The 13,143-nt window shown below is 55.8% G+C and overlaps 2 protein-coding genes across 2 annotated transcripts in view; both read right to left on the bottom strand.

Annotated features, from left to right (window-relative positions):
• Positions 1–104: 104 nt before the first annotated feature.
• Positions 105–3,477, bottom strand: PRSS8 (serine protease 8; the record flags this gene model as incomplete). The annotated part of the gene is made up of 5 exons (XM_080703891.1): positions 105–422; positions 546–712; positions 799–1,070; positions 1,547–1,709; positions 3,393–3,477. The coding sequence occupies 5 exons, from the start codon at positions 3,475–3,477 to the stop codon at positions 105–107; spliced, it is 1,005 nt and encodes a 334-aa protein (XP_080560017.1).
• Positions 3,478–6,116: 2,639 nt separating this feature from the next.
• PRSS36 (serine protease 36) overlaps positions 6,117–13,143 on the bottom strand; it is a gene marked incomplete at both ends in the record, with an annotated part of 29,533 nt that continues 22,506 nt past the window's right edge. The window contains 10 exons of the mRNA XM_080703890.1: positions 6,117–6,398; positions 6,649–6,770; positions 6,847–7,112; positions 7,668–7,809; positions 7,921–8,158; positions 8,561–8,724; positions 8,811–9,067; positions 9,696–9,825; positions 9,921–10,161; positions 12,507–12,673. Coding sequence (XP_080560016.1) covers positions 6,117–6,398; positions 6,649–6,770; positions 6,847–7,112; positions 7,668–7,809; positions 7,921–8,158; positions 8,561–8,724; positions 8,811–9,067; positions 9,696–9,825; positions 9,921–10,161; positions 12,507–12,673 — 2,009 coding nt within the window. The remainder of the gene's footprint in view (positions 6,399–6,648; positions 6,771–6,846; positions 7,113–7,667; positions 7,810–7,920; positions 8,159–8,560; positions 8,725–8,810; positions 9,068–9,695; positions 9,826–9,920; positions 10,162–12,506; positions 12,674–13,143) is intronic.

Raw genomic sequence — 13,143 nt, 5'->3', positions numbered from 1 at the left:
TTTCTGGGAGGAAGGTGTGGTCATGTCACTTCCTGGAAAAGACATAGGTCCTTGGATGTGATGTGTCAGCCCTGTGAGCAGCTTCTAGAGTGAGTGGCTCAGTGCTAGCACCAAGGGCAAAGGAGGCCCAGGGTCAGGCCCAGTGACAGCAGGAGAGTGGGCCCGAGCAAGCCCTGAGCTGGGGCAGAGTTGAAGGTCAGACGGAAGTTGCAGAGTTTGCTGTCGGGCTGGGACTCCTGGGTTTGGGGCACCACACGAGGCTGGAGTTCTGCTGCTTGGTGGTGGATCCAGGAGGCATAGATGGAAGTCAGAGTGTACACACCAGGCCTGTTGGGTACCCCACATGCATCGCCCCAGCTCACAATGCCTGCCAGGTACCAGATGCCCTCCGCAGGGCAGGACAGCGGGCCTCCGGAGTCACCCTAGGGAGAAAAGCCATGCAGCAGTTCTCAGGACCAGACCCCAAGCCTCCAGTCACCCGTGCCAGCCCCATCCGACCTTCATCTCTGAAGATCCACTTGTCCATCCTGAGCCCCTGCATGTACCTGGCAGGCATCCTTGCCCCCCCCCACGTAGCCAGCGCACAGCATGTCCTGCTGGATAACGTGGGGCTCTGTGGGTTTAGCGTTGATGTTGTACAGGCAGTTACACGTCTCACGACTGATCAGTGGCACCTCCAGCTGCTGCAGTGGCCTGGGTGTCTGCAGGCTCACTGTGGGGGCAAAAGAGGTTTACGCAGGGCTCCTACCCCAGTCAGGCCCCCCTTCATACTGCTGGACATCCAGCACCCCTTCTCACCTGAGGGAGCCACATGGCCCCATCCAGTGACTGTACAGTGGAGGCCATTGGGGAAAGAGGCATTGGCGGCAGGGAGGCAGATGGGCCTGATATAACGGGAAAAGGTGACGGGGTGGCTGAGGCGGATGAGGGCTATGTCGCCTTCAGAGCCCTCCTCACGGTAGCTGGGGTGGGTGATGATCTCGGCCACCTGGCGGACCACCATGTCAGTGGAGAAGGTGTCCAGCTGGTGAGCGCCCAATTTCACCTCGTAGTCTTCCTTATAGTGTTCCCTGCAGGCAGAGGGGCAAAGGCTGGGACCTGGGACTTCCCTCTCTGGTCCCTGGTCCCTACTGTCTATGCATCCTCCACTAGATTCTGATCCAGTGAGCTCCAACCCCATCCTTTACCTCTGACTAGTCTTTACAGACTTTACTGATATTCTTGGACCCAACCCAAGAACCCCAACCTCTGACCTGGACTGACCCATGAACCTTGACCTCCAGTCTACTTTTGTGTTGTTGTTACTGGGGGTTGAATGTAATGACATTCTATTCTACCTCCAACCTACACTCCCCCAGCCCTTTATTTAATATTGTTTTGAAACAGGGTCTCACTAGGTTGACAAGAGTCTCACTAAATTACTGAGGCTGTGCTTGAACCTGCGATCTTGTCTCAGCTTCTCAAGAACTGGGATTCTGAGCATGCACCACCACTCTCAGCTTCTAGCCCACTCTTGACTCCCCCTTGCCCCTTACCCTGCAGGTACCTGGGGAAGCAGTGAGCAGCCGACAGCACCCACTGCTTAGAGACGAGAGACCCGCCACACACGTGGATGCCACTGCAGGTGATGCTGACCTGCCAGGGCCACTGGCCGGGGTGTGCACGGTCACCACCTGTGATTCGTGCCTGGACGGTGATACCACAAGGGGCTGCCCAGGGAGAAAGAGAAAGCAGGGTCAGGCCTTCTGGGGCTCCTCACCAGGTCCTGAGCCCTGCCATCCTGACATACCCCAGGAGATCTGGTTTGGAGCTTGGGAAGTGGGTTCACAGCCAGTCACCCTGTGTCCCATCCCACAGCTCAGCAGACGTGGGTAGTTCTCCTTGCTGTTATCCAGGTGTCATGGCTGCCTCCTTCCTCTCAAGCCCTCCATCCAATCCACTCCTTACGAATCTGAAGATTTTTATAAACCGCAAATCTGGCCGGGTCGCACCCTGCTGAAGCCCTTCCATGCTTAAGATCCAATTCCAGGCGTCCCACGGCACAGCAGCCCTTCCGGACACTTCCCTTCACATACATCTGGCCAGACACTTGTTCACCTCTGAACCCTTGCTAATCTCCCTACAGCAAATTCAAAAATAGTTGGGGATTATAGCCTATATCATCTCCCAGGCTGAGGAGGCTGGAAAGCTACACTGAAAGCCTCTCCCCACCCTGACTTACGCTGCTTGGCTGTGGACCGTTCAAAGTGCAGCCCCTCTGAAGCCTGTCCTACCCTGTGGCTGAGCCAGGCCTGGCTTGGGAGGTCTAGGGCCCCTGCTCCCCCCACACTGCCCAGGCTCACAGTTATTCTGGTTGTGTGTTTCAACCACATTAACTTGGACATTCCCTAGGGACATTTCCACCACCCCGCGGCCAGCACGGGGCTGGGTCCACAGATGGAACAGTGGATGTGGTTGAGCGGACAGAACAACTGGCCTCCCACGCTGTGAATGGCTAGTTTCCAGGAATGGCCTGCCCCGCCCCCACTGGGGCTGAGCAGAGCCCAACCTGCTCCCCACAAAGTCACCTTTCTGGGAGCCGAGAAAATGGCCAGTCAGGCTCCTCCTCCCTCATAATCATGACAATAGCTACTACTTAGTGAGTGTTCCTGTAGGACTGGACCCCAAAGGGGCTTTCACTTCCTTGGTCGCCTGGAATCCTCACTGCAGCAGCCCCAGGAGAAGGACGAAACCACATTTTAGCGGTGAAGGAACTGGGGTTTAGAAAGGTGAGGGACGTGGCCACTAAATGGTGCAGGTGGGACTGAAGACCCGTCTGACTCGGCTGGTGCACGTGCCTCCCCAGCGAAGAGCCTGAGCTGTGTCCCTCCAAACAACCCTGAGCGCCCCATATTTGGAGTCTGACGTGGGTTTAGGTCCGGCTATACCACTTGCTGCTGGCCGTGAGCTCTTGGGCAGGCGCTGCTTCTCTGCACCTCAGTTTATTTATCCAGAAAGCAAAGGCTCTACCCCTCCACTCAGCTGCTGGGGCACAAGATAACATGGGTAGGCGAAGGAGGCAGCCGAGGATCAGACACTCAAATCCACCAGGGCAATCTGAATCCATGCCCGCCCCCTTCCCCAGAAAGCCTCACCTTCGGTCCCGGTCCCGGCAGCTCCTGCAGAGAAAGAGAAAGGAAGGGGTAAGCAGGGAGATCAGAGATCCCAGACCCCTTAGCACCTGCCCTTTCCCCAAGAGGTCAGTGCAAAAGGAGAGGGAGGCCGAGTGCCAGGAAGGCCAGGGAATTCTCAAGTCCAGGATAAGAATTGAGCACCGCCAAAAGTATTAGGCTCACTGCTTCCCCTCTGTGCACGACCCCTCCCCAGTCCCCATCCCATTTACATGCACTCACCCATCTCTGTCCGGAATAATCCCAGAAAGAGCAGAATGACCAAAGCTTCCAGCTGCCCAGGCCCCGGGCCCGCTCTCTGGGCCATGGCCCAGGACTACAGCCTCTGGGGGAGACACCAGGCAAAAAAGAAGCTGGTTTCAAAGATATGATCCAGGTGTTGGCCTCAGAAGTAAGAAATTCCAGAATTCAGGTTGAGAAGGCAAAGCAAGTATCCAAGGCTGGCTCCTGAGGCAGGGAGCAGCCACAGGGACACACGCCCCAGAGTCTCCGCAGCTGCTAGTGTGGACCTGTCTCTGGCACAGCCGCCGCGCAGAGGCCTCCCTAGAGTGGGAAAGGAACCTACCTGCTGGCCCCGCCCTCACCCCGCCCTCCTGGCTCAGCGCTGCGGGTTTTCAGGTTGCCTTGGTCCAGAGTCCTTTCAGAACCCCAGGCTGTGTGGGGGGCTGGTTTTCTTGCTTCTGATCACTGGGCTGGGTGGGGGTAGGGTGAGGCTGGCCAGCTAGAGAGCAGTCTTCGATGGCTGTCCCCAGGTCTTCCAGGGATCTCAGTCCCCCAGAGCCTGGCCTGGCCTTTGCTATCTTGGGGCCACAGCCACTCCTCCCTCCCTCCTTAGGCCGGGGCATCTGAACCCAGGACCCTGGGGTCTGCCCCAGGCCAGGGCATTCCAGGCCTTTTCTGTAAAGTCTCCAGCCTTCCTGGGGTGTGTGTGGGGGTCATCCCACAAGTATTTACTGAGAGCCTACTCTATCGCAGGCACAGGGGGCAAAATAGACCATCGGTGACTTCCCTGAGCTCATAGGGAAGTAGAGAAGATAGGCTTGAATCAAATAATCACAAGTAATTACAGAAAAATGTCAAACCAGAAATCGCAATGGACATGAATGGGGACTCCCATGCACAGCAGCTGGGGAGGTCCTTCAGGAAGTGCCTTGAAACCGGAGCCCAGAGAAAAGGTACCAACAAGGCAAACACCACAGGGAGCAGTGGTCTAGGGGAAGCTTCTCCCGTGCAGGTGTCCTGCCCAGGCTGATGTCGCGGGAACAGAAAAAAAGTGCACCAACCAAACTTGTAAGATCAATTTATTTAACTGCGGAAAAAAAACAGACTAGCCAGGCTAGGGACACAGTCCGGCACTCAGTCCAGAGCCGCGACCCCCAGCTCAACTTACAGGAGGTTTTTAAAAGCAAAAGCCACACACAGGTGGCTGAGGGTAGGAGGAGGAGCAGCCAAAAAAGTGACAAAATTGCAACTTTGACAAAACCCCAACATTTTTGGAGTAGGGCCCGGTGTTCCAGGATATTGACCATATCGAAGCTTGTTGCATTTACTCATGTTACTTTAACCCCCTGAAAAACTCAGGGGCGAGCACCAACAAAAGATTCAAACTACCAAACAATTTTGGCTTCTTGGGCACAACCAGGGAATACCAGTAACTGGGATCACAGCTGGGTGTCAGGGCCTTACAGAGGGTGCAGGTTGCTGGGGTTCAAAAACGGGGGGCCCTTGTGACTGGGGTGTGGTCAGACACAGATGCTTGAGGAAAAACAGACCCTCACTTCCTGACTTCTTTCCAGAAGTCTGAGTGCCCAGGCTGGAGGTCAGGGAATTCCCAAAGCAGGCAAGTGGGAAGGGTCTAAGTTGGGGAAGAGCGGTGAGACAGGGGAGTCATGGGTGGGTTTAGGTAGAAGGTGAGCATGTTCACGGGGTGGCTGACTGCGTGTGGAGAGCAGACGGGGAAGTACTTTCCTGGGTGATCTGGGAAATACTCTCTGTGGTGTTTAGTGCTAAGGATAAGCCTGGTCCTTTAACCTCAACCTCGCAAAGAGAATGTCCTGCTTCCCTCTAAGTCCTGCTCCTTCATCCTCTTTCTGTTCAATCCAGAGACTGTGAGCCCAGCTCCAGGAGTGACCACTCTGCTACCCACATCCTATGATCCTTTCCTGAACCCCAGCCAGGGGTGTCCACATGTGTTTCCCCCTAGACTGGGACCACTTTGTAAGCTTGTATATCAGACCCCAACCGTGCCATGCCTGGGCAGTGAGCAGGGAATGAAGGTTGAATTAAGGCGAGGAAGTGGGGTTTCCATATAAGGGGCAGGATTACCCGGGATGGATAAGGGACAGACCATGAAGGATGCAAGGGTCATGTGTGTGTGCTGGGGCAAACGCTTTGGGCATCGTTCATCAGGGAATGTATTGGGGGCTGGCATTATCACCCTGAGTTGTTCCCACTCTAGTGGGAGGGGCACCGGGGTGCCAGCTCGGCTTGAGGTATGCAGCAGGTGCCGGGGATACTAATTCCACTGGGAAGGTGACACACAACCAGCTGGCCACCTAACCTCCCCCGCCCTGGGGCAGGAATGAAGGAACAGCTGCCACGTTATCAAGAGACACATTTCCCGGGAGCCCAGGGCCTGAATCACCGGGCCCCAGGAAGGAGGGGCCCTCTCCCTTGGGCTTCCCCCTTGGCCGGGTGCCCCTCCGCCTGTCCCCAGCCATGTCACAATGCCACGTGTCTATGTTTACACCTTTATTGTCTGCTCCTCCGCCACCCCCGAAGATTCCTGGGCCCTAAAATAGCCAGTAGTGAGACCCAATTACCCGAAGCTGCTGCGGTCTAGGTGGACAGGGCCCTGTCCAGGCCTGGGTGGGAGCCGGTTAGGCCACATTCCAGCTCTGCTGGGTGGCGGGAAGCAGGGATGTGGCTCAGGGATCGAGGGCCCTCTCAGTCCTGGATCAGGGGAGTCAGGATCAGGAGGAAGAGAGCAGCAGCTCCAGGGGAGCCAGAGGCGCTGGCCATGTCTGGGGGGCAGAGGTCACTGCCTTCAGGGGGCCAGTAGGGGGAGCCACTAAGCGGCAGGAAGTGGGCCTCCCCCACTGTTTGGGAGATCCAGGCCTCTTCAGGGCCAATGGCTGCAAACAGCTCCTGGCTCCCTCGAACAGCCATGCCCATGAGGACCCAGGAGCCTCCCTCAGTCTGGCACAGGAGGGGAGGTGCCGAGGTCACCTGCAGAGTTGAAGTCAAGACCAAAGGAGTCTGTTACCCTCCCTCTTGTTCTCCCTCACCTTTACTAGAGTCCAGCCACAAAGCAGGGTCTGTCCCCACCCATGAGCATCCTGGCCCCTGGACTCCCCGAGGTCAAGCATTAAGTACCGCTTCTTCTCGTCTGGGACCCGGCACCCAAGAATCCAATCCTGATCTCGCTAGCGTCCAGGTGCCTCTCCCCTCCCCAGACAGGATGCCCAGGGGCCTGTACCTCACACCTGTCCTCCTGCCCCTCTGCATAGAGGACACAGAGTGTCCCAGGGGGCAGAATGCCCTGATAGAGGCACTGACAGAGCCGTGGTGTCAAGATGGAGACAGGAGACGCTACAGGGACTGGAGAGAGGAGAGAGGGTTGTCCCAGAGTTCTAGACTCCAGTTGTTTCTCTTTCCCATCACCCAGGGCTCTCACCTCGGTCCTGGGGGTCCTTCCAGCCCAGCACCCAGCAGCTGGCCCCTGGGGGGATACCCCCTGGGTGAAGGCAGATGGGCAGGGCTGATGGGGAGGGCTCCACCGGGGAGCTCAGCTCCAGGAGGGCCAGAGGGGGCCCAAGCCCCAAGTGCCGGGGCAGGCGGATGCTGATGACCAACCGGGATACCTGGTGGCCCTGTGGGAGGGGGCTGGCCCCTGCCCTGCCCAGATACACTTCAATATAAGGCACTGTGGTAGAGCCCAGCCTGTTGGAACAAGAACTGGCATTACCTCCTGTTCCTCCTATTGCTGATATAAGTCTTTTTAGATGAGGAGGAAGGGGTAGGGCACAATGGACCTCCGGTCCTGCCACTAACTCTTCATTACTCCTTCTTCCAAATCTCTTCTGTCTCAAAACATCTCACGCAAAACCCAAACCAAAGCAACAAAAATAAAAACATACAGCAGGTTCCCTGTGTTGTAAGAGCCCCAAAGGGAGAACATCCCACTATTTTAAGAGTCCTTTAGACCACATCCCAAATTTTCCTTTCACCTTCTTGCCTGAAAAATGAGGGAGCCGGGCATGGGGCATGGTGGTACACCCTGTAATCCCAGTAGTTGGGAGGCTGAGAGCATCCTCAGCAATTTAACATGCCCTCAACAACTTAACAAGATCTGTTTCAAAACAAAAAGTAAAACAGGACTGGGAGTCTAGTGAAAAGACAGAAAGCTCCTGAATTCAATTCCTAGTAACACACACACACACACACACACACACACACACACACACATTAATTAATTAAAGAAAGAGGGAGCCCTACCTGAGGACACAGTGAGTGGCTGCCAGGACCCAGCCTGGGGCCACCAGGATCCCAGTGCAGACTCGCTCACCAGCTACATGCACCTCTGCCAGCCAGGGCCACAGCATCCCTTTTGCAGCTGGCTCTGGCCTCAGGCCACAGGCTAGAGAGAGGAGGTGGCCACCTGAGTAGAAGCTCCAGCGACCCCTCAGGCCCCTTCCTTGGATCTAAGCCCCATCAGGAAGTGCAAAGCCCCACCGTGACTCCTGCTCACCACCATGCTGTGTGCGTGGGGGACAAGTCTGTGCCTCGGTCTCCTCCCCCTCGGGACCCCAGTCCCAGGCTAGCTGGTCCTCCAGGTAGGCTCCGCGAGTCACATGGCTGATCCATGGGCCATGGGTCTGCAGTGGAGTGAAGGTTCGGGGACGGAGACAGCCACTGGAGAAGTCTCTGGTTCCGGCCAGGAACCAGATCCCCTCCTCCCGACACACAAGGCTCCAACGCGACTCATTCTGCAGCCAAAGAGAGGGTGCGTGTTAATAGCACGCGCGTACGTGCTTGCGGAGAACGATCAGTGCTGCAGTTTTTCCTGGACTCCAGATTCTCCTTATTATACAGGCATCACTAGTCCCACCTCCTCCAAGCCATATTCCAACACTAATATGTGTAAGAATTCAGCCCTCACTTATAGATTCTCCGTAAACCTAGGGGTAGAGAGAAATTGCAACTCAGAGAGCCCGCCTGGTCCCCTCCCTAGCATCCTCCAAGGCCAAGGCTCCGCCCAGCAGACCTGACCCCGCCTCCTCTAGCTCTCCGCGGGATTCCCAGCGCCGCAGGCCCCGCCCCCAGCGCGCTGGGCCCCTCCCCGGGTCCGCTCAGACACGCCTCCCGCAGGCCCCGCCCCTGCCGCTCACCCAGCAGCGGCCCGCCTCCTCCTCCTCCTGGTAGGAGGGGCAGAGCATGTGAGGCGGGTCTCCCGGCAGCGGCACTGACGCCCCCTGGCGGCCGTACAGGCAGTGACACCACCAGCCGCCCAACATCTCGGCCTCCAGCTGCGCGCTGGGGCCGCGCGCGGGTTCTAGGAGGGAAAAGCCGCGCGGCCGCTGCAGCTGAGTCGGCCCGCCCCGCCCGCCCGCCCGCCCGCCCCGCGGGCGCCCCGCGCACCCCCACGGCCCCAGCGGGCCAGGCGGCAGCGGCTCCCGGGCAGGAAGTAGTGCTCGGGGTGGGGGAGGCACACGGCCCGCGGGGCCGCGCTCAGGTTCACGGGCGCGCGCAGCTGCAGCAGGGCCAGGTCGGCGGCGGCGTCCCGCGAGGCGTTCTCGTGCGGCTCGAAGCGCGACACCCGCTCCGCGCGCGGGCGCGAGGGCAGCAGGACGCGCCACGCCTCGAGGTCGCGGGGTGGGCCGTCGGAGCGGATCCAGCTGCGGGACGAGGAGGCAACTTCTACTGCCCTCTACTCGCCCTGCTAGACTGGGACACCCCCACTCTTGTACTGGGGGTTGAACCCGGAGGTATATTCTGGAGCTACACTCCCATCGCTTTTTATTTTTTATTTTGAAGCAGGGTCTCCCTAGGTTGCTGAGAGTCTAGCTACATTACTAAGGTTGTCCTTGAACCTGCGATTCTCCTGTCTCAGTCTCCCAAGTACTGGGATTACAGGCGTGCACACCGCATCTGCCTTGTAACACCTTGTTGTGCGTGGAGGGGTCCTGGGGATTGAACATAGAGGCATTCTACCTCCGAGCCACACCCCCATCCCTACTTTTTTTTTTTTTGAAACAGGGTATTGATAGGTTGCTGAATCTGTCCTGGAACCTGTGATCCTCCTGTTTTAGCCTCCCAAGTAACTAGGACTACCCGTGTGGATTGGCAAGCCCAGCTCTGGAACCCCTCTTTATGCGCTGGATCCCATACCTCAGGATTGGGCCCCACTCTACAGATAGAGGTCTCCCCTATCCACACCCCGCCCAGAGGAAGGTGTGGGCCAGGTGGAAGGTGTCTGGGGTGGGTGGAGAGGCAAGAGTCTGCCTGAGTTTGATTTTCACTCACTCCAGAAAGCAGCTGGCGGGTGCCAAGACCCAGCTTTCAGACACCAGCGCCCCGTAGCAGGGTCTGTATCCTGGCACTATCACTTGGGCCTCCCAGGGCCAGGCTCCTGGTCGTGGAGCTTTCCCGCACTCTGAGGGGTGAGAAGTCTGGGTCAGGAGACCTCCAGACCCTTCTTAGTAACCCCAGCAACCTCCACCCCAACTCTGTCTCCCAGGTCCAACTCACCTGGCAGGGCAATGGTGCAGTTTTCCTGCCTGGGCTCCGCTGGGCCTGCCTGGGGCTGGCTGGGAAAGATAGGCCCAGGCTCCAAGCCCATCACCTGTTCCCGGATCCAGGCCTCATAGGGGGCCACAGCAGTGAAGACTCCAGGGCGGTTCCTCCGGCCACAGCCAAAGCCGAAGCTGGTGATTCCCGCCTGGAACCAGCGGCCGCCTTCCTCACAGACCAGGGGTCCCCCAGAGTCACCCTAACAACAGAAGCCCTGGGTCAGAGGATCAGCTCAAGGACCCACCGGCTTGGACTGGCCTCACGGCAAAGGTCCTACATCTCCTTTTGGCCCAACACACAGCCACCTTCTAGAAGCCTCCCACCACTGTCCCCTGTCTTCTGTTCCCTGCAGCTCTAAACAGGAAAAAGCCTTGGAAAGCAGAAAGGCTCAGCAACCAAAGCCAAGAACAGTCTAACCGCAGGCCACGCCAGCCAGGTGGCGATCTTCTAACGTCCAGTAGGGTCTCACTAAAATGCTCAGGGCCTTGCTAAGTTGCTGAGACTGGTCTTGAACCTGCAATTCTCCTGTCTCATCCTCCCAAGTACTAGGATTACAGGCATGTACTACCACGCCTGGCATCTGTTTTTTGGTTTTTGATACTGGAGTATTCTCTCATCAAGCTATACCCCAGTCCTATTTTACTTTTTTTTTATTTTGAAACAGGGTCTTGCTAAGTTGCTGAGAAACCTCACAAAGTTGTTGAGGCTGTCCTTGAACCTGCCATCTTCCTGTTTCAGCCTCCCAAGTGCCTGCACCACCACACCTGGCTCTTGCGTGCGACCTCTCTCCCCCCCCCCCCTCTCTCTCTCTCTCTCTCTCTCTCTCTCTCTCTCTCTCTCTCTTTCTCTCTCTCTCTCTCTCTCTCTCTCTCTCTCTCTCTCTCTCTCTCTCTCTTTTGTGCCCTAGGGGCATTCTACCTCTGAGCTACACGTACCCCAGTCCTATTTTTTATTCTTTATTTGAAAACAGGGTCTGGAGGGCCTCACTCAGTAGCTGAGGCTGTCCTGGAACCTATGTTCCTCCTGTCTCTGCCTCCCAAGTACTAGGATTACTACCGTGTGCGATCACACCCAGCGCTTGCTGTCTGTCTCTGTGTCTGTCTCTCCCTCTCTCTTTGTGGTACTGGGGATGGAACTCAGGGGCATTGTACCTCTGAACTACACACCCTGCCCTATTTTTAAATCTTTTTATTATTTATTTATTTATTTATTTTGACTTTTTTTTTTTTTTTGGTGGTACTGAGGTTCCTGGAAACCCTTCTACTTCTGGGATACACTCCCACAGGCTACACTCCCAGACCTATTTTATATTTTTTGAAACAGGGTCTCTTAAGCCAGCGTGGCTAGCTTCGAACCAGCGCAATCCTCCTGTCTCCGCCTACCAAGCGCGGGGATTACAAGCGTGCGCCACCACACCCGGCCCTAAATCTTTTTATTTTTGAAACAGGGTCTCACTGAGTTGTGAAGGGCCTCGCTAAGTAGCTGAGGCTGTCTGTGAACAGTGATCCTCTGGTCTCCACCTCCTGAGTGCTGGGATTACAAGTGTGTGCCACCACGCCCAGCTCCCCCCCCTTTATTTTTTATTATTTATTTATTTATTTTTGTGCAGTACTGGGGGTGGAACCCAGAGGCATTCTACCTCCAGGATATAGTCCCAGACCTACTTTATATTTTATTTGGATACAAGGTCTCACTAAGTTGCTGAGAGCCTCACTAAGTAGCCGAGGCTGGCTTCGAACCTGTGTGATCCTCCTGTCTCAGCCTCCCAAGCACGGGGATTATAAGCGTGCACCACCATGTCTGTCTGTCTGTCTGTCTGTCTGTCTGTCTCTCTCTCTCTCTCTCTCTCTCTCTCTCTCTCTCTCTCTCATTTTTGGTGGTACTGGGCTTCCTGGAAACCCTTCTACCTCTAGGCTACACTCCCAGACCTATTTTTATATTTTTATTTGGAAACAGGGTCTCTCTCTCTCTCTCTCTCTCTCTTTTTTTTTTTTTTTTTTTTTTTTTGGTGGTACAGGGGGTGGAACCCAGAGGCCTTCTACCTATTTTATATTTTTATTTGGAAACAGGGTCTCACTAAGTTGCTGAGAGCCTCACTGAGTAGCTGAGGCTGGCTTCGAACCTGTGCGATCCTCCTGTCTCAACCTCCCAAGTGCAGGGATTACAAGCGTGTGCCACCACGCCCGGCTTGGAAACAGGGTCTCTTAAGCCAGCGAGGGCTGACTTCAAACCTGTGCAATCCTCCTGTCTCAGCCTCCCAAGCGTGGGGATTACGAGTGTGTGCCACCATGCCTGGCTTTTATTTATTTATTTATTTATTTATTTATTTATTTATTTATTTATTTTGGCAGTGGTAAGGATTGAACCCAGGGTCTTACGCATCCTAGCCATGTGCCCCACCACTGTCTATACCTCCAGCCCCAATTCTAATAGCAATCTTGCCCTGCTTTTGCAGATGAGGCTCAGAAAGCTATTTATTCCTTAGCTGCTTCCTATGGGTTAGGAATCTGGCCTTGCCAGGTAGGTGCAGGGACCTCTCCTCACCTGGCAAGTGTCCCTTCGTCCCTCTGGGTAGCCAGCACACAGCATCCCTGGCAGTAGCTGGAAGGTGAGGTTGAAAGGGCCGGGCCGGCTGTAGAGACACTGGCAGGCGACCTCTCCTAGCAGCCTTAGCTCCACTTCCTGTAGTACCCAGGGGAGAGGCAGGGGGTCTGGGGACAGAACCAGAAAGCAGCTGCTGTGAGGTAGGTGTTGAGCACTCAGTTCCCCAGGACTCAGTTGTGACCACCTCCAGCTGCCTCCTGGACATTGGACATCTCCATCAAGATGTCCCATGGCAGTGTGGCCCACCACATTGACCACACATCCTCTTACTCCTGTGTTCTTCCTCCCCCCCCTTTTTTCCTTTTTTTTTTTTTTTGGTAGTACTGGGAATTGAACGGAGGAACATTCTACCTCCAAGCTAGACCCTCAGCTCAATTTTTTTATTCTTTCTTTCTTTTTTTAGTGTGTGTGTGTGTGTGTGTGTGTGTGTGTGTGTGTTACTAGGGATGGAACCCAGGGCATTCTACCTCCAAGCTACCCCCTAGCCCTATTTTTTATTCTTTATTTTGAAACAGGGTCTCACTGAGTTGCAAAGGGCCTCACTAAGTAGCTGAGACTGTCCTCGAACCCGGATCCT

Source organism: Muscardinus avellanarius, assembly GCF_963383645.1.
Source record: "Muscardinus avellanarius genome assembly, chromosome: 10".
Lineage (NCBI taxonomy): Eukaryota > Metazoa > Chordata > Mammalia > Rodentia > Gliridae > Muscardinus > Muscardinus avellanarius.
This window is presented reverse-complemented; position numbering and strand designations above follow the sequence as displayed.